The sequence below is a fragment of the Paralichthys olivaceus genome, chromosome 16 (genome assembly GCF_024713975.1).
Source record: "Paralichthys olivaceus isolate ysfri-2021 chromosome 16, ASM2471397v2, whole genome shotgun sequence".
Classification (NCBI taxonomy): Eukaryota; Metazoa; Chordata; class Actinopteri; order Pleuronectiformes; family Paralichthyidae; genus Paralichthys; species Paralichthys olivaceus.
The window spans coordinates 11,299,625-11,326,535 of NC_091108.1; the positions used below are offsets into that span (position 1 = coordinate 11,299,625).

The 26,911-nt window shown below is 41.7% G+C and overlaps 2 protein-coding genes across 4 annotated transcripts; one reads left to right on the plus strand and one right to left on the minus strand.

The window, feature by feature from the left end:
• Window positions 1–81: 81 nt before the first annotated feature.
• Window positions 82–12,206, minus strand: LOC109644450 (uncharacterized protein KIAA1614). 2 transcript variants are annotated; one of them, XM_069511791.1, is made up of 11 exons: window positions 11,475–12,206; window positions 9,925–10,137; window positions 8,187–9,415; window positions 6,371–6,443; window positions 5,131–5,283; window positions 3,392–4,569; window positions 2,858–3,008; window positions 2,351–2,570; window positions 1,953–2,065; window positions 1,638–1,828; window positions 82–963 (listed from the first exon to the last, which is right to left on the minus strand). In XM_069511791.1, the coding sequence occupies exons 3-11, from the start codon at window positions 9,379–9,381 to the stop codon at window positions 770–772; spliced, it is 3,468 nt and encodes a 1,155-aa protein (XP_069367892.1). In that variant the 5' UTR covers window positions 9,382–9,415; window positions 9,925–10,137; window positions 11,475–12,206; the 3' UTR covers window positions 82–769. The 2 variants fall into 2 exon arrangements, with proteins under 2 accessions (XP_069367892.1, XP_069367893.1); XM_069511792.1 differs by lacking the exon at window positions 11,475–12,206 and having other exon boundaries at window positions 8,187–9,384; window positions 9,925–10,808.
• rc3h1b (ring finger and CCCH-type domains 1b) lies at window positions 10,936–26,581 on the plus strand. Of its 2 annotated transcripts, none has more exons than XM_020104836.2 (20): window positions 10,936–11,120; window positions 12,315–12,745; window positions 13,872–13,992; window positions 14,697–14,936; window positions 15,064–15,239; window positions 16,212–16,412; window positions 16,596–16,728; window positions 16,978–17,096; window positions 17,343–17,455; window positions 17,604–17,849; window positions 18,448–18,659; window positions 18,808–19,217; window positions 19,352–19,510; window positions 19,669–19,824; window positions 20,202–20,424; window positions 21,234–21,327; window positions 21,485–21,581; window positions 22,045–22,266; window positions 22,485–22,585; window positions 22,698–26,581. In XM_020104836.2, exons 2-20 carry the CDS (start codon window positions 12,515–12,517, stop codon window positions 22,852–22,854), a joined length of 3,411 nt encoding a protein of 1,136 aa, XP_019960395.2. In that variant the 5' UTR covers window positions 10,936–11,120; window positions 12,315–12,514; the 3' UTR covers window positions 22,855–26,581. The 2 variants fall into 2 exon arrangements, with proteins under 2 accessions (XP_019960395.2, XP_019960404.2); XM_020104845.2 differs by having other exon boundaries at window positions 21,237–21,327.
• The last annotated feature ends 330 nt before the right edge of the window (window positions 26,582–26,911 follow it).

Below are 26,911 nucleotides of genomic sequence, written 5' to 3' on the forward strand. Positions count from 1 at the left end.
GTGATGATATGTGATCATTTCTGTGACATTAATGTACACGATTAACCACCAAAATGCTTTGCATAATAATAAAACCCCACATTTGATAAAATAAAACATTTTTATTTTGAAGCAAACCAATATCAATTTCATAAAGCAATCCGTGACAGCACAAATGAAATGAAATGACCATGCAGGACCCCAGGGGAAATACAATCTATAATCTAATAAGGTATAATTAAATACATTTCTGGCCAATATTCAATTTCTGGCTCATCCTGACACATGGCAATCATATGAAAAACAAGCTTAACAGGAACAAACAAAAACTTGTGACATGTGACAGAATGTGGTTGTAAAATGTCAAATTATGTTAGAAAGAGCAAAATGAATCACAAGAAAGGAAAAGTGCCGTTTGCATATATTCCTATCTGACGATAAAAACAAAACCTATACACAGACACAAATTGTGCTGTGTTTAAATCAGTATTTCTATTTTGGAATATAGACTCACAGTATATAATATGAACTCATTAGTGTAGTTTTTGCTACAACAGGCTTTGTTTGGTTTTTGCATTTGAATATTTTATTGATTTGCAACGGTAATGCAAGTCCAGCGTCATATTGTTTGACGCAGGTTTGCACTAATGGGTAATCAACCTCTGACCCTGTGTGAAATTGCACTGAGATACACATTACATTTACCTAGAGTCCATCAGCAGTTTGCAGTGTTAAATTATAAACTGAGGCCCCAGGAGAAATTGTTCTGTGCCAGCGTCTGTCTTCTCAGTCAGCGCTGGTTGCGTCGTGCTGGCATTATCCGGAGGGATGCGGTGCTTTCCCTAGTCATGAGCCGTGTCACCTGGTCCAGAGTGAGTCCAGCCACAGCCTCTCCATTCACCTGCAGAATTTCATCGCCGATGCCGAGGAGGCCCACATAGGTGCCTTCGCCTCCACCATCACCCACTTTCTCTACATAAACACCTGGAAGAGGAAGTCAAGAGAAGGGGAAGGGGAGAAAATTTGAATTTAGCAAGATGAGAAAAGCAGGTGCAGACCGGCACAGAAGACAGAGGATGACTTTGTGTTAGTGACCCATGCAGCAGAAATACAAAACTTTCTGTATGAATAATATTTGTTTCTATCTGCGCAATTTCATCTAATGTAGTGCAATAATGTTATATTGCATATATTTGGTTTACATTGTGTATTAACATTTTTTACAATTCCTTGTGTTTGTATTGTATTTTTTATCTATTTATTACCCTTACTGAGTGTGTAATCAACTATTCTCTCTTTACTGCTGTAACACTGAACATTTCCCCATAGTGGGACTAATAAAGGATTATCTTGTCTGTCTTTTCTTATATATTAATGTGTGTGTGTGTGTGTGTGTGTGTGTGTGTGTGTGTGTGTGTGTGTGTGTGTGTGTGTGTGTGTGTGTGTGTGTAGGCTATAATAGCTGTACCTAATGAAAAACCTTTTATTGCATTGAACAAACATGAACTTAATTATGAGAATTTCTGCTAAATTGACCCTGAGTTTTGATACCGTAAGTTAAATGTATATAATAACAACTATAAGAAGCAAAAATTCTACTTAAAGTTTGGCCTATAACATATTATTGTGATATTGTTGAAACTCATTAAAAACATTACCTGTGTCTGGTCGACCTTTGCCTCTGGAGATGACAAATCCAAAAGGACCATTTGGGGGTCTGACAAGCTCCAGGAGCAGGGTCCCATCAGGGAAAGCCTGGGTGACCCGGCCCACTGGACGCACTATTCTGGAGGGAAGTACGTCCTCAACGCTCAGGGCTCTGTGAAGCTCGAGCTGTGAGCTATCAGGGCTGTAGAAGCACAAATTCCCCACTTTTCATTATAATGAAGTAACACAATGTGATGTGGTATAACACCACATATTTTGTCTTCCTGTTTATCTTTCTCTCCTCTTTATTTTCCTATCACACCTACCTGGGTGCCAGGCCGTATGGTATATGCACCTCTCCCAGTATTGTTGAACGCTCTGTTCTCCTTTCTAAACTCTGCACTGAGGAAGCTTTGCGCAGTTGGGCCAGTGGCAGCACCTAGTGGCAAATAAAAGGAACTGTAACAAATTGTGTAATATTTCATATTGGCAAAATGCACCACATCAACTTTTGGAACTTTAACGTTTCTGCTGTAACATCCCTATAAAACAAACTAGACAACATCTGGGGCCACAAACACAAATAATGCTTATAGAGGCTGTGATTGGCAGGAATAGAAAGTTGTTTACATCTGTTTGCTGACTATTGCAGCTTCCAAGATGACAAGAGAATATAAAGGTCCAAAATTAAAAAACATGGCATGAAAAATTAATTCTTGCTCACTGTGTGCAAGGTCTGCAGAGAGGGTGTCCTCTGTATGCGGATGGTAGGCTGCGGTCGGCGTGTGGGGCTTGGGGAAGTGGAGCTGGCTCGGGGGATGGTGGGAATACTAAGCTGTTCCATGCTGTTGGAGCGTCGTCCTTTAACAAGTCTACCAACACTGTTCAGACCAATGGAGGAGAAGAAGCGACGCAGGAAGAGCTTTGGCCGCCCATCCAGTTTTCTGTAAAGAAACAATAGATGGTATGGACACAATTACAGAAAGAACTACAGAAATGTTTGTGATAATGGTTTCATCATACTGCTATTTTTTATAATATCCAGAAGAGGGCAGGGTTGGCCTGATATTCACATTACGTGTTCAACAGTATCATCCTAGGGACTGTGGGTCAGGGTTTTAATCTCCTAACCACTACCCCTGGCACGCTCAAGTCATTTTGGGAACAGCGTTGGTGGGGGCGAGGGAATTATGGTTTTAGCTATGACAGGAGCGTTGTTATCTTGGCTTACCTGGACCCATCAGAGTTTTCCTCCCATATGGCCTCGGCTTTCAGGTGTTCTGCTCTCAGCAGCTCAGCTCTCAGGTCCTCAGCCCGAGACATGGCCAGGCCTCTCAGAGCTGGTCGCCCATCAGGACCAGAACTAGCGTCTCCACCTAAACCTGCAGGTAGAAATAGGATGTACTCAGTTGATGTGAAAGAATCATCCTGTTGTTTTCTGCTCTGTCCTGTTGTATTGTGTCTTATTTGATTTGACTTTTGCAGAAGGCAAAGTTCTACCTTCACTTTTACTGTCTCTATGGTATTTTAGCACTGCAAAAAACCTAAATGCAGGAACAGAATATTTTTATGCTGTTGAATTACTATATTTAAGCACAAGTATCCCACTACTGCCTTTGCAGAATGGTAAATAAAATAAAATATATTATAAATCCATGATTCCATCCATCAAACAGCAGACATACAGGTCGTAAACTCTGTACACTATCTGCCACAGAGAACTGTTATCTTTTCATGGCTCTGTTAAACCACAGTGACCACTCACCTGTTCCATCTGGAGTAACATCCCAGAGTTCAGCAGCAGGCATGTCTGGGTTAAGTCGGGCTGGGGAGTACCTCAGAGTGGAGGGTCGGATACAGGGCGCTGAGCTGCTCGATGCAGGTGCCCCTTGTGTTAAAGATACTGGGGACTCTCTTCTCGCGTCAGGAGAGTCCAGGAGGGTTGAATGCTGCGACCCGCCCTCTCCTGCCTGATTTGACATAATATGGAACTGGACTGTAGATTGACTAGCAGCAGAGCGATTCCTCGAGCTTGACTTCAGGGCTGACTTTATAGGTAGCGATGGGGCTGGCAATTCCCTGGGTCCACCGGATGCCCCCAGCAAACATGGCTCAAGAGTGATGGGGCTGCCAGGGGCGAATGAAACAGCCCTGCTCAAGTTGACCCTGTTCCTGGGATTTGAGTTACGCCGTTGAGCCCATGATGGACCGTAAGGGCCATTGCCAGACTCCAGCCGACTTTCTCCTTTCCTGCTCCTTCTCCTAAGTTTCCCAAATCCTGACGACTTCCACACCGTGCTACTCTCTTTATTTTCCCCCAGCACATAAGCTCCAGCAAAAGTGACAGTTAGAGGAGCTTTAGGACGAGTACTTGCCTCTGGCTTGTTTGGAGGCACCCAGCAAGGAACCGGTTTTCCCTGTGGGTCCTCTGGGTTGCCAAGCTGCTGTGGCTCAGTGTTCTGTGGGTCTGATGGTGATAAGACTGGCTGAGGTTCCCGGACCACAGATCCACAGGCCTCACATTTCTTCACTAGCACTATTATCTCTTTAATCACTGTTGTGGTTTCACCGCTGATACTTACATCTTCTCGCGTCTGTGAGGGTGGCATGGAGACACTTCTGTGGCTTCTGCTCTTCTCTGAACCACTACTGCTAGAATCTGTATTGCTTTCTTTACTCTTGGACTTAGGGACCCCGGTCCTGCCACGCTGTCGGACTCTATCCAAGTACCGAGACTCTGCCTCTTTCTCCGATTCATCCTCAAAGCGTACCCGTGTGGGGGAACAACCGTACCGTCTAGATCGACCTCCTTGTTCACCAGGGGATGTGTCTTTTTGAGTGGGGACAAGGAGTGGGCCGGACACAGTTTGAGCCGGAACATCTTTGGCTTGAACAGCTCTCTGCTCTGGTGTTGGGTTGGGAGATTCGATTTGCTGCTTCTTCCTGCGAGACATAACAGAGAAAAGCAAATAAGAGAACATTTAAGGCACCAAATATTTTGTCTGTCAGAGAGGTTGATTCTACTTGTGCACAAAATGGGGCAAAAGTAGAATCGGAAGAGAACAGTGAAATAATATGATCCTCCGAATTGTAAATGAAGTGATTGCCTCCTGCAGGTGTAAGAGAATTTCAGGAGGAACACAACTGCATGATGTATACACTATTACATAAACAGAATGAACCCAAACCTTGTCAGAACAGTTACGAAGCACAGTCAGGTCCCAGGTCTTATTTTCAGTTATACAACATTAGGTTTGCCACATGAAAGGGAAGGATAGACAAAGCAGGGAGGAGGAGTGTTGAGATGCAGAGGAAGTCATAGGGGTGGAAGCTAAGGGGACTGAAGGAAACATGGAAACAGATAAAGAGAAGCAACTAATCAATATAAGATACTTTTTACCATTACTCTCATATGTACAACTGCCTTCACACTCATTTAACTTAACATCTGACTTGTGAAAAGGCCAAAGCAATTCCCCACACAGGAATCTGTGGACGACTTACACAGAGGATCTCTGATCAGAATGAGAGCGTCTGCTGGGCCGATCTCCTTTAATGTGACTGGAGCGAGCCTTGATTCGTGCCTGCTCCAGGAGGCGCTTGGCTTGCTCATGTCTTGGGCTCAGAGGAAGCTCGTCACTGATGACAAGAAGTGACCTGAAGATCAAGAAACAGAGAGAGAGTGATGCTTTATTATGGAAATCAATATCTTTGGCGAGAAAAAGAGCAAGAGGAGGGATAGATTTGAATGCATGATGAGACAATGTTATATTATCATCTGTCTGAATGAATCTGAAGGATTCTTCAAATGTGCAAAGCTTATTGTATACTACATATCCAGCGGCATCATATTTCCCACAGATTGACTTAACGCAGACTGAATCCAGCTGTTCTAAGCTGCCTTATGTAATATCAGATAGATATACTGGGGGGAGTGGCACTGGCTGTGAGCAGCAGAAACGTCATGCATCCATCTATCCTTATACCCAGCAGCTAAGCTGCTCTGTATTGTGCTTCATCGTCTGTACTTGTCTTTATCCCCTGGCCCAGTGATAAAGATAGCATGATACACCAGCCATGTGGATTATCCTTGTAATGGACTGAGTGTGATTCATTCTCTCCTGTGTGTCAAGAGGAGAACACTGTGTTTCAATAGATTACAGTTTGTCCTGTCAGTGTTTTACCCCGACACTGACAAACAGATCAACGTGTAATTAGCAGCTTGTTTTAGTATCTAAAGCAGCTGTTTCATTCTGTAGTTTCTATTTATGATTATCATAAAAAAGGACTTTGTAATAACAATGGGGAAAATGGGGTGAATCAGTTAAATAATATAGGAAGTGAGACTTTATGTTGAACCTTTAAAAAAAGTGTTTTTATTGGTGGGTTGTTCACTCAATTTATCTATTGTATTTTTTCACTAAGACTAGAGTTTATCACTTTCAAATGTTTTGCAAATTAGAGCTTGATTTGTCAATTTTATTGGAGTAGCTTAATATCTTTTATTTTATATTTATATTTTTTGATATTTTGTATTTCATTTCCACATCTACCCTTTAAAGTGAATAAACTCTGTTGCAACCTGCACATGAGGCAGGTCGTTTGGCACTTGAACTGCATCACGCTAAATAAAAAAAATACACTCTACATTTACAAAAGTGGAGCTTTGAGAGTGGATATAAATCGTGTATGTGAGTTGTGTGTCAATGCTGCTAAGTGAATAAAGCAGCATTGCATTGCTCACCTCAAATATGGTTCAAGTTCCTGAGCAAGGATGGCTGAGTCTGGGCCGTCCAAAATCCCATGGGCACTTGCGACTGTCATTAAAACAAAAGGAGGAAAAGTACAAACCTTAGCAGATGCGCTGATGCAGTGAGTTGGAATTAAAATGCCAGATGGTGTGATTGTGACAGCGCTGATGTTAAATTTTGTTTCAACAATGTCCAGATGTAAATGCTTTTAGAAAAGCGCTCCAAGGTTTTATGCACATGGAACATGGAGTTGCTCAAGTCTTTGTCTTCCTTATAAATTTTTATAACCAGTAGTTATTGTTTTTCTATTCTTATTTTATGTTCATCTCTGTTCTTATTTAGAGTCTTAAGTGGAAATAGTTCTGTAAAAGAGTCTTCAAAGATAATTTAAACAATTGGATGTTTATATGATAATAAAGATTTTCATACACTTTAATACCATTAGTGTCAGTGACATTCTCATAGCTTATCTCTGAATGACGCTTAATGTCAGTCACAAAAACGCAGGTTATGCAACCACTGAGGGAGAGATGTCAGATTTTGAGAGAGGAGGGAAAATTCACTGTCTGGCTTTGACACATATACAGTATACACACAGACGCCCACACAGATTTAAACAGCTATCATTATTACTTCTGCCAAGGGGGTTATGTTTTGTGTGCTTTGTTTATTCGTCTATTAGTCTGTAGGATTATGCAAAAACTACCGGGTGAATTATCACAAAACCTGGTGGAAGGATGTGGCATGGGTCAGGAAAGAACCCATTCATTTTTGGTGTGGCTCCAGATCAGGGGGCGTATCAAGGATTTATTTTCACTCTCTTTAACATTGGGCCTTGAGCACCATTGTAGTTAGGACTTCACTTCCTCTCATTGTGGATCACCTTACCAAAATCTTAACCATGACCAATTCATGCCTAACTCTAACCCTAACCCAATCACAATTCACATCTTACCCCAGAAATTATGTTTGTATAGATAAAATATTACAGATACAAAGCATGGGAAATTCCTAATCTGCCGCCTTATGAATACAAAGATGATGATGAGCACACAAGCAGAGATACCAGAGCAGGGACACTTCCCCCACTGCTCCGACTGCTAATAATAGCAACATGCTGATGCACATCTGCACATCTGACATCTGTTCAACGCTGGCCATATCAGCCAGGTTACATTCTGCATTTCCATACAACATCACGGGTAGAAAAACAAAGGTTTGAATGTGGCACTCTGAGAGGCCACAACAGGTGGAAAACATTCTTACCAATGAGGTGAAATTATACTCACATTTTTAAATGCTTTAAAAGTTGGGGAAAGTATGCACTTGCCAAAACACTATTCTATCACTGATTTCTCTCTCCACTCAAAATGCAAAAACACAACCTATGAAATTAAACAACTACGATATGTGAATGGCCGCTGTTTTATAAGCACAGGTCTTAATTTATCCTGTATGGGGGATTGCTGCCTTTAGTGTGATAGTGTATTCAAGGTGTTAATGCTTGTTTTCTTGGTTATTCTTCAACAGGGACACAACTTAAACCATATTTAATAGATATGTTCTATCATCTCTTTTGGAACCATTTTATTACCAATGTGTATTTTCTGTCATATTCCACTCTAAACTAAAAGTAAAACCACTTAAAGATGGATCAAAATCAAGATCGTGTCTATAACTTGGTTTCAAGCTGATCTCTCAAACCTCTCCAAGACAAAGTTTTCCGCTCTGACATTACATTCAATATATTATGTCAAATAATGTCATCTGATAGATGTATGGGCCGTCTATTTTGTTCAAGTGATGTACCTTTACTATCCAGTTTGTATGTTGTGTCTTCGTAACAGCTGCCACTGTCCGCTCCGCTCTGCTCTCTCTCCTCCCTGTAGTTTTGTTGTCTTTCCCTCAACCTTGCGTAGGCCCTCTGCTTCACCTTCACCTTCTTGTCGGCTGAGAGCACCTCACATTGTGAAAACATGCTCTCCCCGCTGTCTGAACTGCACAGTCCTTTGGCAGGGTCTCCAGCATCTGTCTCCTTCTGCTCACACCTGTGCAGGAAGTTCTCCACACTGTCAGAGTGCTTGAATTCTGTGGATGCATCGCTGTCATCCAGCTCACCTCCCGCACTGCTCCTGTCACCTCTCTCGGCTGGTTTAGACTTCCACTGAGGCTCTGCCCGTGCTTCTGTCTGAGTATAGTCCTTCAGAGGTAACGTGGAGGGTATGTTATGGGGGCCAACACCATTTAGAAGCAATGTTTCTGGGCGTGCCACTCTCCAGAAGCCCTTGGGTGGTGCCCAGTGTCTGGTGGACAGGGCAGAAGTGCAGGATGAAGAGGAAGATGATGTAGAAGCAGGGATGGTGGCAGAACTTGAGGACAGCACAGGCAGTGGTGGTGGAGTAGGGAATGGGTCGTCCTTACTACTGCTTGAGTTATCGGACAAAAGACTCTCCAAACTGGTACCTGCCACGAGCCCATAGGACTGGCCTGCCAGAAAACTGACCTGGCCTTCATTTCTTTCGGACTGCTCCTCTTCAGTTTTCTCTGCCCCCTGGAACACCTGCTCACCAGCTGGAGGGCTGTGGATCTCAAAACTGACTTGCACTTCAACCTCCTCCTCTTCATCACTACTGCTCAAGTTCTTCGCAGCCCCTGATCGCCAGGAGAGAGCAGGCAGAGATATCGGACCCTTTCCTCTGGGCCTCTGTCCCAGAAAGACTTCAGATGAAGCAGGGCTGCTGACCAGAATGTCTGTATCCTGCCTGTCTCTTTCCCTGTCTCTGTCTCTCCCTCTTGTCCTTCTCTGTGTGGTTGACTTCACCTTGGTCTGTAGTGCGTGCACAGCTGAACTCTGAGGAGGAAGTAACTGGGAGCTCAAAGAGGTCGCTGGGAAAACAGGCTCAGGGACAGGGCCGGTGATGAGCGCCCAGTTAATGGGTAGACCGGTGGGTAAAGGGGAACTGGATATTGCTTTGACATCATCCTCCACCCTCTTTTCCTCCATTGGCTGGTCATGCAAAGAAAAATCCAGACATATCCTATGGATGAAAAACACACTCAAACATTATCACTTATATATATGAAACTAAAAGCATTTCTCTCCTTACGTCTGTTCTACATCTCTGTTACTGGTTACTTTTTATCTGATCTGCAGAGTGAAGAGATATGTAATGTGGGCAGTCACGTTGCCTTATCCACTGATTACTTTGCAGTGCACAGGATAATCCCTTAGAATGAGAATAAGCAACTGCTGCCTGCTACTGAGCCCCTACTCGAATAAACAATACAATATATGTGTGTTATTTTGGAAAATAAACAATATACAATGAAGGTAAGGCTTATATTTAAACCAGTCATATATTCAAGAAATGTGCACAGAAAAAAGAAAATATTATTTAACCTTAAGAAATTGAAATATGCATTTTAAATACACATCTTGCTATATAGCATGTATCAACATTATAATCAAATCTTCATGGCACATTATACTGAAGATTTTGTTCAAAAAATAGGCAAACACACACACTGTATGGATAGTACAGCCTACCTGGACAGGATATTTAGTGAAGATGGTGGCTTTCAACACACAATTCCAGTGCTGACCATGATGGGAAAGTTGACATTAATTCTAGTGCATCTCCACAAATTGAAGTTATCATCCACAAAAACGGGATCCAGACGCTCAGACATCATAGCGTGCATCCTCAGGTCGGTTGCCGAAGCAGGCAAGAAGAAGACGGAGCAACTTTCCCCTTCCGATCTGAAAAAAACAAAACAAAAAACCCAAACAAAAATTCACAATGTTTCTGGAGATCGTAGCTTTGTGTCTCTGTCACTCAGTGTCTGTGCACAGCTCCCACACGGCAGCGTCGGGCGAACCCTCAATCATGATTGGTCCGCTAATCCCTTCAGAAATCAGTGGGATTAGACAAAAATGGAATACAAAAAAATGTCTGCTTTAATTTCGTCCTTGCCTCGCGAACCCGCTGCCGAGTGAAGCTCCCTGTTGCGTAAGTCCAGTGCACGCTCACACGCACGCGTCGGCACACACGCACACACACTCCCTGCGCACAGTAATGAGCCAATGAAAAAAGAGAAAACATAAATCTAAAAGGTCCTAATGGGCTTCAGCCTGGATGAGTTATCCTAGTTTCTTGTTATTCCTGCAACATCTCACTGTTTATGGTATACAGATGATATGGACTGTGGTGTGCTTTAGAGAATATATACATATATTCATATATATATATCTTCATATATATACTGGTCTATTGGTCTAATTTATATATATATACAGGTCTAATTTTGCATCGCAAAAACAAATCGGCTGATTCGTATTTTTCAACAAAGCCGATCCTTCCTTTATCTCTCTCTCACACACCAAGCACGCACGCACATGGACTCTTGTGCACAGTCAGCCTAATTGGGACCATACTCTGCCTGCCAGTTGTCACAATCTCCAGATGTGACCAGACTCTGGCAGATGTTGCTGCTCAGTTTCCTGTTGTAGCTGTGCTTCCTTTCAACGACAACAGAGGGCGCCGTCTACACACACACACACACACACACTCTCACGCGCACACGCACTTTGCCCAGCTAGCTGTAACCGGCTAGCGACTCTGTTGTCGAGTTGACACCCTCCTCAAACCTCGGCAGCAGCCAAGCTGCACAGTCGACATGGCAAGAAAATATCGCAGCGGTTTTGTGAAAAAGGATGAAAATCTTCCAAGTCTTTTGGAATGAGTGAGTAGCATCGACAGTGTGGATGTTTTAACGGAGGGACCTAACGTTGGAGGCCGCGTGTTTGGTTTTAGTTACGTTAATGACGCACAGCTATGGTTAGTTGATGCTAACACGGCAGTTAGCTAGCTAACAAGCTAACTGCTGCTACAGGGAGGAGTATGGGCTCTTCGCTAGCTTGTTAGCCTTTCGTGCTCAGTCCGACCGGAGGTGTATTTGTGCCGCTGCTTCTCGCAAAGTGGCCGAAACACCATATTTCTGTGAGCGATGAATTAGTGCAGCCCGGAGGACAAACACACGTTTTCCTGACAGCTGTGTTGCTCGGTAGTTTCGGATGCTAGCGTTACATAATCTCACCGTAGCGAGTCAAACGGCTCCGCTTTCCAGTGCCACTGTTTCATGCCAGGCGGTGGTTTGCTCGACCAACACACGAAACTGGAGCTAATTGTCTTGGTGGTGTGGTGAATTCACAGCCTCAGCTACATTAACAACACTGAATAAGTCACCTCCGAACCACAGTATTGTTTTAATCAGACGACGTTTGCTCGCTAGCAAGCCTGGCGAACTAGCCACCCATAGCCTAGCTTGCTAAAAGTAAGCTAGCGTTATCAACTATTTGCTAGCCAAGCTCGCATCTGTTAAATCGTTGATGCTTGTTCAATCGGACAATAGGACGGTTCGTGTTACGTTGGCAAACCAGTTGCTTCAAACAGGGGAAGTTTTTTTTTTATAGTTTCATGATAGCATAATGATAACCGACGCTAGTAGCAAACGTTAGCCTCTTATCACGTTAGCGCTGAGGGACTTGGTTGTTAGCCTCCTCAGGACCCTTTGTCCATAGTCATAGTGGATCCCAGCTCTTGTAAGTAGGCCACACCGTAGTTGTTTTGATTCCTCTCCGTCGCTTGTTTCATCTGTGTTTTTTAGAAACATGTGTCGTGTCACCTCCGGACTCTCTTTTTTTGTGTTACGACTGACAGAATATTAAAATCCAAATAAACTTTGGGTTATTAGTGTTTTGAGTGTTTTTTTATGGAGTTAAGTATCACGAGAAACCCCACTGCCCAATGCACTCGTACACAAAGCCTGTTTAATGCTGGGAAACTGGTTTTAAAGCTGCACGTTGTCTGTTCCTGTTTAAAACCAGTAAATATGGATTGCACAATTTTAATTAATGTTCTCTTCTTTTTTCCACAGTATTCATCACGCAATGTGATCCAAAAACCACAATGTGTGAGGACATTTAAGAACGATTGAGTTCGGAAGAAAAAATCTTGATTCCAGTGGAATCTTCCATATATATATATATATACATATATATTATTATTATATTTTTTTCCCTCTGTGTAAAAGCTTACTTATATTTACACACTCACTTGCCCCATCAACATACAACCATGCCAGTGCAAGCACCACAATGGACGGAGTTCCTGCTGTGCCCGATCTGCACACAGACATTTGAGGAGACTGTTCGCCGGCCCATCAGCTTGGGTTGTGGACACACTGTCTGCAAGATGTGCCTGAACAAGTTGCACCGTAAGGCCTGTCCCTTTGACCAGACAGCCATCAGCACAGATATCGAGCAGCTGCCTGTCAACACAGCCCTGTTGCAGCTGGTTGGAGGCCAGGTAAGACATGTGCATCTGTGTATTAGTACACATGTTTATGACAGATCTCGGTTGAAAACAACTCTGTGGAGCCTTTGTTGATGGTAACTAATCATTAAGGATAATAGCTCACGGGTGTGTTTGTGGGTGGAATACTTTTAAGATACCATTCCTATCTTGACCATATGATGTTCTCTGTAGTTGCTGTCTATGTATTGTATTTGAGTGTTGCAGAAGGGCTTTTAACATGACGTGCACATAGCGTGTAGATTCCTTAAGCTTTTGAGCAATGACTTAAAATCTGTTGATTTCCTGCTTGTAGTTAGAACAGCTATATGTTTTTGAGGCAGTGTGTGACCAACAGGGTGAGGCCAAGCTACTGTTGGTTTGTTGGCCAAGTTTCCAGGCATTCACCACGTAATAATGGATACACTCAGTATAGTGTGTCAGATATAGTTGTTTCTTGGCAGGGTGCCTTGTATATTATCGCTAATACAGGTTAGAAGCTTACAATGTCCAATCAAGTTATGCTCTCATAAAAATGGTTATGACAGTTCTCTATCACTGTTTAAAGCATTGTCTGTAGTCATTCATGAAAATAACATAATTTATCATACAGCAGACCTCAGAGCTACAGTTTAATTTCAGTCTGTATTAAATGTTTTCATAGTTTATTCGGATGCCTGCTGGTTAATTTAAGTGGCAATTGCAAAGATTGCTTCCTGCCAGTTAGTGTGAAATAACACAATTGGGAAATTTTTGAAGTATCTGTGCTATATGTTAAATGGTGTTTTTTTTGCATAGTCAACCAGGGTAAGTGCAGTTGAACAAGCATGGAAAATATTCAGAGAATGGAACATAAGCTTTCAGTATAATCTGATGGTTCTTATGATGTCAAATCAGATTTTCTTGCTCTGAGTGTAATGTATATATGGTCCAGGGAAAGTAAATACTTTACTGTAGTATTGTGTCATTACAGAAGATTCTGAGTAATTATATAATAGTAAAGTGTAAAAAATTGCATCCTAACCATGTTTAAATGACAGAAGTGAATAAATGAAAAATGCTTATAGATAACGGAAACTTAAATGTTTCAGCTTTTGCCCTGGGTTGTCCTCATTCTTTCCCCCGCTGTGTTCTGCTGCAGGTTCCTAAGGCTCAACCAGTTGCCTTGATTACCAGTCCAGAGGACTCGCAGCATTATGAGGAGGCCAGGCAGTGTGTGGAGGAGCTGGCCCTTTATCTCAAACCCCTCAGCAACACCCGAGGTACTTCTTCACAAATACAATTACATGCTGTTCACTAACATAGTGTCTTCTTCCTTTTTGTTATGATCCACTGCTGTCTTCCAATTTCCACTGTGGAGGTTGTTTTCAATACTGAAAGCCCACAAGTGCCCAGTAGCCTTAGTGTTCAAGTGGTTTCAGATGTGAGAACACTGTTGCTCGGGGACTGTTAATGGCCATGGCCTTGTTTCTTTTTCAAAAATGACATACAAGTTAGTTTTTTTCTGTATGTTAATCACATGCTGGAAAAAAGTAAACTGAAGTTATGAAAAAAGTATTTTCCACTGTGTCCATTATTTTAGAAAATATATCGTATGAAGCAAGTTGTGAAAATGTCACACGCCTTTAAGCGAACTCTTCTTTTAAACAGGTTTTAACATGACACCTCTTAAAAACAGATATATCACTTGATTATTCTGCTATTCATGTAATTTGGGACACCATAATAAGATACCACATCTGTTTAAATAAAGCTTTAAATAAAATGTTATTATTCCTATTTGGGCCACTGGCATTATATAAAATGACCCACAAAGGATTTCTTAAAGCATAACAAAAACTAAATCTTAGACCTGTAAGAGGTATCAGTTCACATTGATATATGGCATGCTGGTATGTAATACAAGGGTTTGTTTCTGTATTTATTCCCTTGGTTTTACCTGTAGTCCTATCTAATCTCTCACCAGGTGTGGGTCTGAGCAGCACGGCCCAGAGCATCCTGAGTCGACCCATGCAGAGGAAACTGGTAACTCTGGTCCACTGCCAGCTGGTGGAAGAGGAGGGTCGTGTCAGAGCCATGAGAGCTGCCCGCTCTCTTGGTGAGCGAACTGTCACCGAACTCATCTTGCAGCACCAGAATCCACAGCAGCTCTCCTCCAACCTGTGGGCTGCTGTCCGTGCACGAGGATGTCAGTTTCTCGGCCCAGGTAAAATGTTTTCCATAACCTGTCAACTGAATTGTGCATGTGTCGTTAGTGAACACTGGCCTCTGGGTCTCCTTGACAGTCAACAGTAATTCATGATTCTTCTGTTTGTGTTTTTCTTCCCCCCTAGCAATGCAAGAGGAAGCTCTGAAGTTGGTTCTTCTGGCTTTAGAGGATGGTTCTGCTCTCTCCAGGAAGGTGTTAGTGCTCTTTGTAGTCCAGAGGCTTGAACCACGCTTCCCACAGGCCTCTAAAACTAGTATAGGGCATGTGGTGCAACTCCTCTACAGGGCCTCCTGCTTCAAGGTATGTCTGCTGCGGAGAACCTGAAGAAATTTCTGTAATTTTCGTGAGAAATTGTGTAGGTCATGCAGTGCTTCTTCACAATGGCCACTGCTGCTTAAAGAGACCCTAACTTAAAATCATAAATTCAGCAACATAACGAGTCTAAAACTGTGTTATTTTTGTTGTTGTCTGTATTTAAACATGCAGAATTGTTGATGAAATAAGGTCATACTACTTTAGATTTCTCAAAAAACATTTTCTTCGACAAATAAGAGGAGACAAGATTAGAGCAATCTTTGAAACTATGAGGTCAGTGAATGGCAACACTGCACATTTTTTGTCCTGCATGCCTGAATCATTGTTCTTGAGGTTCTGCACACCAGCATACTTAAATCAGTACTAGTCAGAGTGTAGAATAGGCCACCAGGAGAACTGAGTGTGAAGTGTTCTGCAGCTACACAATGAGGAAGTTGAAAACCACAAACCTGAAGAGCCACCTTAGGTGCACCACTGAGTGAACATAACATAAAATTAAGATATTAAATAACTTTTTACTTTTGAAAGCTGAAGGCTGGAGTGTAACACGATCTAGCAGCGTCTCACAATAGCGGGACATTTTTAGTCTCCAGTCCAGTCAGGCACATTTGATGTTTTACTTAAGACAAACACTTGTCGGGATGTTTTGATTAGGTCAGTGATTGCTAAATTTGTTCTATACTGGTAATAACAATGCACAGCACATTATGCAGTAAATTGAAAAAGTCTGTTGGACAAATGTTTGATTTTTAGTTTATTTCTGGTTAAAAGTTTCACTTTGCTTAAGTTTGACTACAAGTACAATACAATTCTTGCTTTGATGAAAAACACTGAAGTTGGCTAAATATAACTGAAACTAACATGGACTTTTTATTTCAGAACTAAATATCATGAAAAACTTGTACAAAACATAGAAAAATGAAGTAAAAACGAATGTCTTTGCCTATGGTTACCTAGGTGACCAAACGCGATGAAGATTCATCCCTGATGCAACTGAAAGAGGAGTTCCGTACTTACGAGGCTTTGCGGCGCGAGCACGACTCTCAGATTGTTCAGATTGCCATGGAGGGAGGGCTGCGCATTGCACCTGACCAGTGGTCCTCTCTGTTATATGGAGATCAGTCTCACAAGTCACATATGCAATCGATTATAGATAAGGTGAGTAAGATAGGATGTGTTTGTTTTTATAGCATGTTCATATACACAAGCTTTTTTTAGAAAAAATAATTATGTGATCAACTATTATATATGGAAACGGAGTTTCCTACATAATATAAATAAAGTCTCACAGCCCTTATCCTACTTAAGCACTAAATCCCCATCTCTCTGCCTCTGGCGCAGCTTCAGACACCGGGATCTTTTGCTCAGAGTGTGCAGGAGCTGACGATTGCGCTGCAGAGGACTGGTGACCCAGCCAACCTCAACAGGCTGCGGCCCCACCTTGAACTACTGGCCAACATTGATCCCAGTCCTGGTAAGAAACAAGCTGACTTCAGGATTCTTGGTTTTAAAGTGTTAAAGGTTTAATTTAATGCAACTTTTTGCTGTACTGTGCGGTTTTGTTCAAATTGAAACAAACACCAGATGGTATCTGTTAGTGAGGTCAAGGGAAGTGGTTGGCAAAGTGGGCAAGTCAGTCAGTTTATTTAGGTTTATCTATTTAAGTAGCATAGTTTGAAATATGCAAAGCTATATATTCCCTTATCATAATTTCTTTCTGCAGATGCCCCTCCTCCTACATGGGAGCAACTTGACAAGGGGTTGGTAGCAGTGAAGACAGTGGTGCATGGCCTGGTGGACTTCATCCAGAACCACAGCAAGAAAGGAGCTGATCCTCAACAGGTCAGTTTTTCCAGCTGATAATAAGAAAGCTGGGAATAGGAAATGTGTTGTTCCCTCGAGTCAGAAAATTTGTAGACATATGTTATGACAGCTCATGATGGCCCAACATATCACAAGTCAAGACTTTCATGATGTTGGTTTTTCATTTATGTATCAACTGGATTATTCATTCTATATCAAATAATTTAGATATTTCAAAAACACCTGGTGTTCTCTATTTCATTATTACCGAATGTCTGTTTTTAGCCTCCTCAGCACAGCAAATACAAGACATACATGTGTCGTGACATGAAGCAGAAAGGAGGCTGTCCACGTGGAGCCAGCTGCACCTTTGCTCACTCTCAGGAAGAACTGGAGAAGTGAGTGTGACAAATATTGACATAAAGCTTTATTTACATTTTTACATTCTGTTTGACAGTTTAGTTTAAACCATTTTCCTCTTCCTCCTGCATCCAAAAATGCCACAGCATCTCCAATTAACTCTGTACTGTGTCTTACGCTTATCAGGTATCGTAAGATGAACAAGCGTCTGGCAGCACGTCTCCCGGGCCCAGGAGGGCTCATGACAGATGAGGTTCTCCCACTTGATGTAGCAGTGACCCGGAAGCCTTCACCCCTCCCCAATGGCAGCGTTGCAAACTCTTTGCCACAGCTTATCGCTCGCAGCACTGACGCAGTCCCATATGAACATTTGCGTAAACCTATGAAGATCGATGGAGGGATTCCCAGTGCACCTGGATCACCACCTGATGTGTGAGTATAGTGTTCTATACTCTCCCAGCATTCATTTAACTGGCAGCTAAAAAACAGGCCACTGTTCAATATCTGGAAGCACTAAGTCTCACATTTATCAGACCTATTGAAATAACTCCATGCCAGAAAGAACACACTAACACATACCATAAAACACTTGAACATATAGGAATATAATAACTAGCAATATGATCCCGATACAAAAATAGTGTTCGTTATTAGCTCATTACAGATAAATCACAGTCCTCCAAATTCTATAAAATAAATGTCCTTGCTTGAATGAAAAGTTATAACTCGTGATGTGAAATGCTACTCAAATAGCATCCATATATCATATTGCTATCTCATATCAAAACATTTTATGTAAATGTATTGTATAATAATGTTACGTAAGGATTTTTTCATATGGATATAATTTCACATCTTTTTATTCCATTTGCTTGCTGATTGCACTGTATCTTCTAACTAGTTAAATGGTTCAAGCTATTGAATAGAGTTACCAACAAGGTATTAATCAGAGCAGAGTTTGACACATCCTGAAATTTTGTTCACATCATGAAATATTCTAGTTATGAGCCTACATTCTTTATTCCCACAGTCTGGACACTGTACCCAAACCTGGTATGCCTCTGCCACATCATGTCATGTCCCACCCAAGGATGCCTGCAGACCATCTCTCTGGGGTGAAGCACATGCCTGTGGTACCTAGAGGTTCTCCAGTATACCCTCAGCCACAGCTCCCTGAGATGTGCTATGAGACTCGCCCACCACTCTCTGCCTCTCAGTATGATCCCCCGCAGTACCCCACAGGTGAGGGTCGAGTAAACTGAATAATGTATATTATGCTCCTGTATGTGGGAATAATATAAAACTTGCTGTATTTATTTTTTATTTTTATATTTACAGTATTTATAAAAGTCAAAGTGATTTTAATACTCTTCTGCTGTTTATTTCTCAGGGTACCCCTACCAGCAGCCACCGCAGTATGTTCCTCGGGATTACATCCGTAACCCTCCTCCCCCTAGTGAGTCAGGACCCCCTTACCAAGACCCCTACCCTGGCTATGGTCCTCCAGAGCGCCCCTACCAGGCCCTTCACTCTGGCCAAACCTTCTCCTACCCTCACCCTCAACACTTTGAACGAGGTCGCCATGGTACCTACGCCGGCCCACCACCTCCCCCACAGCCTTACCCATTGCAGAGGGAAAACCCGATCAGAATGAGTCCTGCACCTCACGATGTTCCTCCGCCATCAGCTGGACAGCCAAATTCCCTCTACCACCAGGAGCCCACTGCCCGGGGTAGATACCCACCAGATGGATACTATCCACCAGGTGCCCAGGCTCCAACCATGAGGTCTTACAGCAGGGTGAGTATGATGAGATAATTTTGATAGTTTGAAGCATGATGCTCCAAAGCAATGAAGGCAAATAGTTTAACTGTAAACCTAAGATAACTGTGAGCAGTTCAGCAGCAATAACTGTCTCTCTGTCTCTCTCTCAGGGACCATCATATAGTGGTCCACAGCCCAGCCTAGACTATCTGCACCGACGTCGACAGGAGCTGTTATCCCAGCTGGAGGAAAGGAAGGTCATCTCCCCTCCACCGTTTGCTGCCTCTCCCGCGCTTTCTCATCCCTTCCCCAGCGACTACCCTCCTGAGGTCAGTACACAGTGAATTTCACGTCTTTAGCACTGTTTCACATCGTCTACACACAGTAAATGCACATGACATTTTAGTGTACTAATCAATAAAATTGGTAGACTGAATGCATGTAAACATTATTGACAGCACCATCTCTCTGAATATTTTGTCTGCAGTATGGTGAAGAGAATTCCAAAACCATTGTGAAATGCAGAGAGCCTGACTATGCAGGGCAGTACTCTCCCTGGTCTTGTGAAACCATTGGCTCCTACATTGGCACTAAGGATGCCAAACCCAAAGATGTTATGGTTTCTGGTACCATGGAGATAATGGTGAGTTCAGATGGTTAACCTCATAACCACATCAGTATTTCCTGTGTAGTCATTATAGGTGAGAAAATGTTCAACTCTTTGGTGTATCCTGTTGAGAATGAGTGAGTGTTGAAATTCAGTGTGACTAAGTAGTATATTGTATTTGACTTAATGATTGAGGTAGTGATAACTAACACCAGATATTATGCTGTTTTAGCTTGTTTTGTTGTACCAATTTAAATCAGCCAGGACATCAGTGCTTTTGTTTGGCTTTACTTTTTGTTTTACTGCAGAATAATGTTAGTTTAACCACAGGAACTTGTTATTCGCTCTTCCTCAGATTTCCCTATATCATAACCTCTTCTCTCTTTATAATTTTCTCTCATTGTTTCCATCAGAACGTGGAGGCTAAGGGTCTGAGGGAACCATCGCTAGAGGCTCCTCGGAGGGGTGCAGAAGTCAAGGACGATGACCCCATCATCCCATTTGGTCCCCAGCCCACTGTGTCACGTTTTGGTGCCATCTCCCGCACCACGAAGACGGGCTACCAAACCGCGGGCCCTGTGCAGGCTATGGCCTCAGCTCCCCAGAACCCGAACTCTAAACATATGACCATGCCAGGTAAGAAAGCATGTGCATAACAACCTGTTAATGACCATTAAGCACAGCCAATAAATCTGCATCAGCAGGAATTGTAATACCTGTATATTATATCTGTAATTCATCCAAGTCAGGGGTATTTATGTTTCCGTGCCGGCAACAGCCAGTGGGGCATTATGTTTTTGGGTTGTCCGACCCATTCCTGTGAACGCGACATCTCAAGTATGACTTGATGGAATTTCCTCATATTTACATGGACTAAAGAATGAACTGATTACTTCATGTCCCTGAGTGTTATATTAAGACTGCCCGTAGGGAATTTCATTACGTCTTGCACAGTTCGCTTGGATTCACTGATTAACTTCCAGTGGTCAAAGGTCACACTGGCCTTAAAAAACCTATTGGCCTCTTGAATCTGATATCTTAAGACTGCTCCAGGGAATTTCTTAAACTTTGATTAGTTGTCACTTGTACACAAAGATAAATTGATAAATTGATTATGTTTCAGAAATCAAAGTGTGTAGAAATTTGTAAACAGAAACTGCACTGGTTGGCAAAGGCAGAGAAAAACATAATTACATTTTTCCTACATTATCTCTTCATTTAAATCTATTGTCTCATGTCAAATACTTAATTATTTTACGATTAAAAATAATTCCCCAAAATCTTTAAAAGTCTTATCTGCTTCGGTTGGTGCCATGTGACTTTAGTGAATTAATAATCCAACCTTTAAATAGTAACCAATTGTGTAATAAAATTAACTGCTACCTAATAACTTAACTTTGTCCTGAAAACCTTGCTGACAGCCAGTTTTACCCCCTCGCAAACAGCAGAATACTCATATGGAAGCCATGGAGGATGGGGTGGAGCTTCGTACCCCTCCCACCAGACTGCCTCCTCCTCTCAGGGACACTTCAGTGAGCGGTGAGGCCTACATTTATTTTTCCTCTTCTCATCTTTTACAGTAGTAATTTATTATTTATTTTGTGGTTTTTGTATTTGTGTGTACGTCTTGATCATGGTGTATGTTATTGGAAGTTTGTGGTCTAAGACTGTAGTTCCTTGTATGTCACCCTCACAGCCTGCCTATGGCAGCCACAGACAGAGAGCAGTTAAAAATCGAGCTGCAGCAGGTCAACCAGCAGATCAACCAACAGACCCAGATGCACAGCATGGAGGTGTGTATGCTCCCTAACTAACAGAGTTCTCTTTGTGATGTTGCCATGTTATAATTAATTAACCAATTTCAATAGATTTCTATGAATTCTGTTCGATTTTGCAAATTTGTCTCATCTATGCAACGTAACATCTTAAAAAGTAACAACTTAAAACTTTGCAACATGCATCAAAATTTAATAAGGGACTGAGAAATTGGATAAATTGTACTTTTTCTTTAATTCATTTTAAAAATACTTTTGAATTCCAGACAAAATCACTTGATATTTAATCTATTTGTAGACATTCTATTATTTAATATTATAATTGTGGCAAAGAACAAGTGCCATGAGTGTCATGCAGCTAAGTCAATATCAAAATATGTTTATTGTCTCAATATAGTATTACACTGAAATATGCATGTTCTGTATTTCTTCTACTACTGATTGCTAGTTATCCATTTAATTTCCCTTTTCCCTATCACAGACTGCCAGTAACTCTTTACTGCTGCAGAGGGAGGCCAGTGCATTGGCAGGTCAGCCTGTACAGCCCTGCCAGAGCCAGTCTGCAGCAGCAGCTCAGCAGCACCAACAGGCCAAGTGGCCAGCAGGGGGAGCAACTGCACCTGCTGTCTCCAGTGAACAGCTAAGCATGGAGCTCGACCAGGTGGAGAGGGAGATCGGCAAAAGAACCCGAGAAATGGCTATGGTAAGAAGAGGAGGTACCGTACAGTCCAACCATGCATTGCGAGTGAAGTTGTTGTAGGGAGAAATAATTGTATGGATGTTCCGTAATGTCTTACATCTTAATCTTCGGGCAATATACATTATATAAATAAATTATCAAATCACCATGTAAATACTTTTAAAAAGTGCATATACTCGCAACAGTGGCAACCAAGCATGTTGTGTGTGTTTCCAAACCAGGAAAACCAGGTAGCACATGATGTTCAGCAGTACAAGATGAAACCTTCAGAGAATGGACAACCAGAGCACAAGACTCTGGAAGAAATCTCCCTGGCTCTTGGGTGAGTGTACACACTTAGAAATAAATGTGTATATTTCTTGAATATATGTGTATTCCATGAATTAGCCTGGCGTCTTTCCACTTATCACTCTGGTCCTTTGTCCCCCTCTCAGCGAGGTGTCAAACGGCTCCAGCAGTCTGCAAGAAAGTGCAGTAGGCGGGTCCATGCTGTCACTGAGCAACAAGACGTCAGCGCTGAGCATGTGTTCTGACCCAGGTGCCACAGGTTCAGAGATGCAGAAGAATGGCGTCGTCCATTCCTGCTCTTAGGCAGTACACACACATACACACACATACACACACACATGCACACACCCAAAATGCTCGATTGAAAAGCATGCACAGGCACACATACACCCATTCTATTTAGAAGATGAGCAGTATCTGCCGTGATATGAATTTTCTTTCTTTTTGTTCTGTGAATGAGCTTTTTTTAATGACTTTCCTTGCCTGGAAACCAGGGCATATGATAACATTTCTTGTGTGTTTCTGTTTGTTTTTTCTTTTTTTTGTACTGGGATTTTAGATTAACAAGGATAATAGATAAACCAGGAAGGGAAAAATGGTGGTGATGTTGACAATATTATCGTAACTTCAGACCGACTTCAACACAACAATGTCGTCAAGTATTTGATTGATCCTCCCCACATTAAGATTTTTTGTTCAGTTGTCCCAGCATACATGTAAATAAACGGTTAGACGCAGAGGAGCAAATCAAGCACTATCACATCACATGCACTATGAGGAACTTCTCTTCTCACAGTCTCATGATGTGTGAAGGTTTTGTAAAAAACATCAGATGTGTGTCGCCTGGTGCTCACCCCCAGAATCGTAAAAAAAACGTGGTGGCGCAGATCCGGATGGTCTGAGGAGGGAAAAGCAGTATGACGTTCCACCAGTATTCAGCGGAAAATGGAGATTCAAGGTGTTCCGATTGTCACCCTTGTGCAGCAGAAGTACCATTTTTTTTATTAGTGCATTTTATGAACACATCATACGTCTGTTTCGTACTTGAAGGCAGTATATTCTATATTTCATCAAAGCATTCTGTTTTAAAGATTGCAACAAGTCCTTTTTGATAACAAGCTTTCCACAAGTTTTCTATGATGGAAATTGACCAGTGCTTCTTTCGGTTATAGTCTAAATTGATGTGGTTGTTTTACAACACCTTTCTCTTGTTGCTCCGACGGACTGCATTCAGTCCTGGCTGATAGTGTTATGTAATATTTCACATCAATTTTGTTTCTTTTTTTGAGGAGAAGGGGTGGAGTACATCTTTCTGCATCAGTAGTCAGGTGAATGAGTGTAATCTTGACTTTATAACGTCAGGGTTAAATAAATAATTTTTTCCCTCCTCAGAGCGTCTCATCTAGCCACACAAAAGGCCTCCCCATTGGGATTATCTTGTCATTTGTTCTCCTAACTTCTATGAAGTTGCCTTCCCTTGTGTCTTTTGTTGAGTTTTGTTATATTTTTTCATGCTTTGCGTTGTTATGATTTTGGTGGGTGAAGCCTTAACTAGTGAATGCACCAATAACTTAACTGGATGAACGTCCCTCTCTGTCCTGAATGATCAATTATACTGTTAAATAAATACTGTTGTAGTGTTTTTAGCTGCACAGTACATATAAAGTTATGTTTACAGCTGAGGATAATAGATAATAGTCGTTGGTTACTGAGGGGTAAACAAAATGAACATAACATTTAATTATTGATATTTTATTAAATTTATTTAAGCATCATTATTGGTTAGTACAATAATCCTGCTCACTTGAACACGTTTGTCTCTTCATAACTTGCTGTCATCATCACCACCATTCCAAGATTATTCCTCTTTCCCCTCATGCAAATTGTTTACCGCTGATGCTCACCACAGAGCTCTCTGCCTTCTGTAAACAATGAGCATGACTGATTTTTACAGCTCTGATGAGAGCAAAAGAGCCCTTGTGCTTGAACGGTTGTAAGGATGGAGGAGATGCTCTGGGTCAAGTCGTTCTATTTTTAACGTTGGTTCACCGGTGCGGTCGGACGATGGGTACTGAGAAACTGAGAAATTCCTGATTACTGATGAGTCATCAGTTCAATAAAGACGCAAATCACTTTGTGGCCGTCGCCCTCTTCTGGTTTGCTTGATGAGCATCTCTTCCAGTAGCGCATTGATAGCAGCTGTTTGTTTCTGTTTTAGTTTACCAACTACACTTCAAGCCTCTGGTTTTTCTTGCTTCATTTATTGTTTAGGTACACAGCTCACTTATACATATGAGTATGTATACATACATTAATATACTAAAGCACTATTAACGTGCCACCTCTTATTCTACTCGCTCAGCATTTATATTAAATGATCTCTACTTAGAATCAGCAAAATGTTTTTTTTTTTGTTTGTTTTGTTTGATTTGTTTTCTGTCCACTGGCTGCCAACACAGACTTTATCCTTTCCCAGACGAAGGACCTCTGTGCGCATTGATGTGTTTTCACTTAATCGTTTGTGTTCAAACAAAGATGTTCTTTATAGACTATGCTTCCAAAGAAGACAAAAATTCTGTAACTTTGGAAAATTTATGGAGAAGTTTTGTGTGTGCTAGATTGTATTGTAGAAAATGTACCCTGACTTACGTTCCCCCCCCCCCCCCCCCTTCAAAGCGTGCTGTACTGGGTGATAGTGTTGAGGTATTAGAAAGTGTTGGGGTTTATTTTTCCCACACCCCCCTCCTCCCAACCCCTCAATGATATTCAGGAAGTCTCTAATGAAAGGTTGGCCTTAAATCCTCTTGTAATGCTCCCCTATCTTTTTTTGCTCCAGGAGCTTGAGATGACTTCAAAATTTACACTGAATTGGCATGATTTAGGGTCACGTAGATGGACTCTAGCCAGCCCAGCCCCCCTTTTTGGAAATCATCACAAAACGCCAACAATGCAAATATCGCAAATCTCCAAAGGTTTAAAAAAAAAAAGATGTTAACGTATTTTTTTTTTTTTAAGGAAATGCTGTTGACCTAGCTGGGTTTGTAGTTTTTTTTTCTTTCTTTTTTCTTCCTGTAATAGTTGAGTGAATTTACCTACCTGCAAGTCTTACAGTCTTGAATGCATCATCTGACCAGAGGTGTAGTCAAAAGCGTGGGAGATACAGGAGTGTCTGAGCGACAGTCACACAATAGTGAGCAATGGACAACTATTCTCACAAAATCAGCTGGCGAGCTTAATTCCGCTGTCATAGACTTAATATAATGACTTGTAAAAAGAGAGAAATGGGGGTTAGCAAAGAATTGGCAATACAGGGTGTTAATTCAATATGTGGTTTCTCATTCGCTCTTAAAGTGCAAGTCAACCAAAACTATCCCAATGTCAACTCCACCTGATTGGTGAGTGCAGTTCTGAATGAGCCTGAGACGCCTTTAGCTTAGCAGTACTTTGACTTACGGGGTGGTTTCGTATATTAAGTAGGTAAAAAAAAAAGTTTGTTTCAACCTGCTGTGTGTTTTCTGTCTGTGGGGAACTGCTCCCACTCGCCCAAACTTACACCACCGGTTAATCCCTCCACTCCCACCCTTGACCATTGAACTCTGTTACTGCTGTTTGAGGCTCACATTTTATTCCCTGACTTTCTGGGGAAGAATACGCAAATGGCTTTTTTATATGATTACTCCCTTGTAAAATATCTCTTAAATTAAGGTACAGGTTAGATTTCAGCAAGAAAAAAGACGTTTTTATATGTATATTATACTCCATTAAGGAATGTCTAGAATTATCTTCCTCCAATGTGGATGTAGCCATTATTACGCCATTTTATGACTTTGTAAGAGAATTCACTGTGTGAAAATTGGTTTGCATTTTTGTATAATACAATCTGCTTTTTTGTTTGATACAAGAGGGAGGTCAAACTGGAAGTTTGAAGAGAAAAAAAATGAACCTGTGAAATTGAGGAAACAAGTGTAACTTATGTACAACAGTGATTCTAAGCTGAGGGGGAAAGATTAAATGATATTGCTAACTCTGAGTGTTTGTGTCATGGTTTTATTTTGACAGAGGTCAAGTTAAAAAGCAGCTTTGCTCCATCTGAGAAACGTTACCCAGTGTAAAGTTCACAAAAGTTGTCACTTAACTTTCTTTCAATATTTCACATCCAAAACTTTGTCTGTTTATTCTTGACCTCAGAAACAGCAGTTGACTCCATGTCTACTACCTTATTTGTTTTTCAGCCACACCATACTGTCACCAGCAGAATTTGAAGGAAGTGCATTTAAATGTTTTCAATCTTTGTGCTAAGCCAAGCTAACCGACTGCTGCCATTCACTTTGTATTCATCATACAGTGTTGCGATTTATTC

What these genes read in the sequence shown, in the direction of transcription:
- LOC109644450 (XM_069511791.1), bottom strand. Translation starts at nt 9,381, where the DNA reads ATGGAGGAAAAGAGGGTGGAGGATGATGTCAAAGCAATATCCAGTTCC. An exon ending in ATACAAACTGGATAGTAAAG is followed by an intron (nt 6,444 to 8,186) that starts GTACATCACTTG and finishes TTTTAATGACAG; the next exon opens with TCGCAAGTGCCCATGGGATT. An exon ending in CCATACGGCCTGGCACCCAG is followed by an intron (nt 1,829 to 1,952) that starts GTAGGTGTGATA and finishes GTGCTTCTACAG; the next exon opens with CCCTGATAGCTCACAGCTCG.
- rc3h1b (XM_020104836.2), top strand. Translation starts at nt 12,515, where the DNA reads ATGCCAGTGCAAGCACCACAATGGACGGAGTTCCTGCTGTGCCCGATC. An exon ending in ATGTCAGTTTCTCGGCCCAG is followed by an intron (nt 14,937 to 15,063) that starts GTAAAATGTTTT and finishes CTTCCCCCCTAG; the next exon opens with CAATGCAAGAGGAAGCTCTG. An exon ending in CCATGAGGTCTTACAGCAGG is followed by an intron (nt 19,218 to 19,351) that starts GTGAGTATGATG and finishes TCTCTCTCTCAG; the next exon opens with GGACCATCATATAGTGGTCC.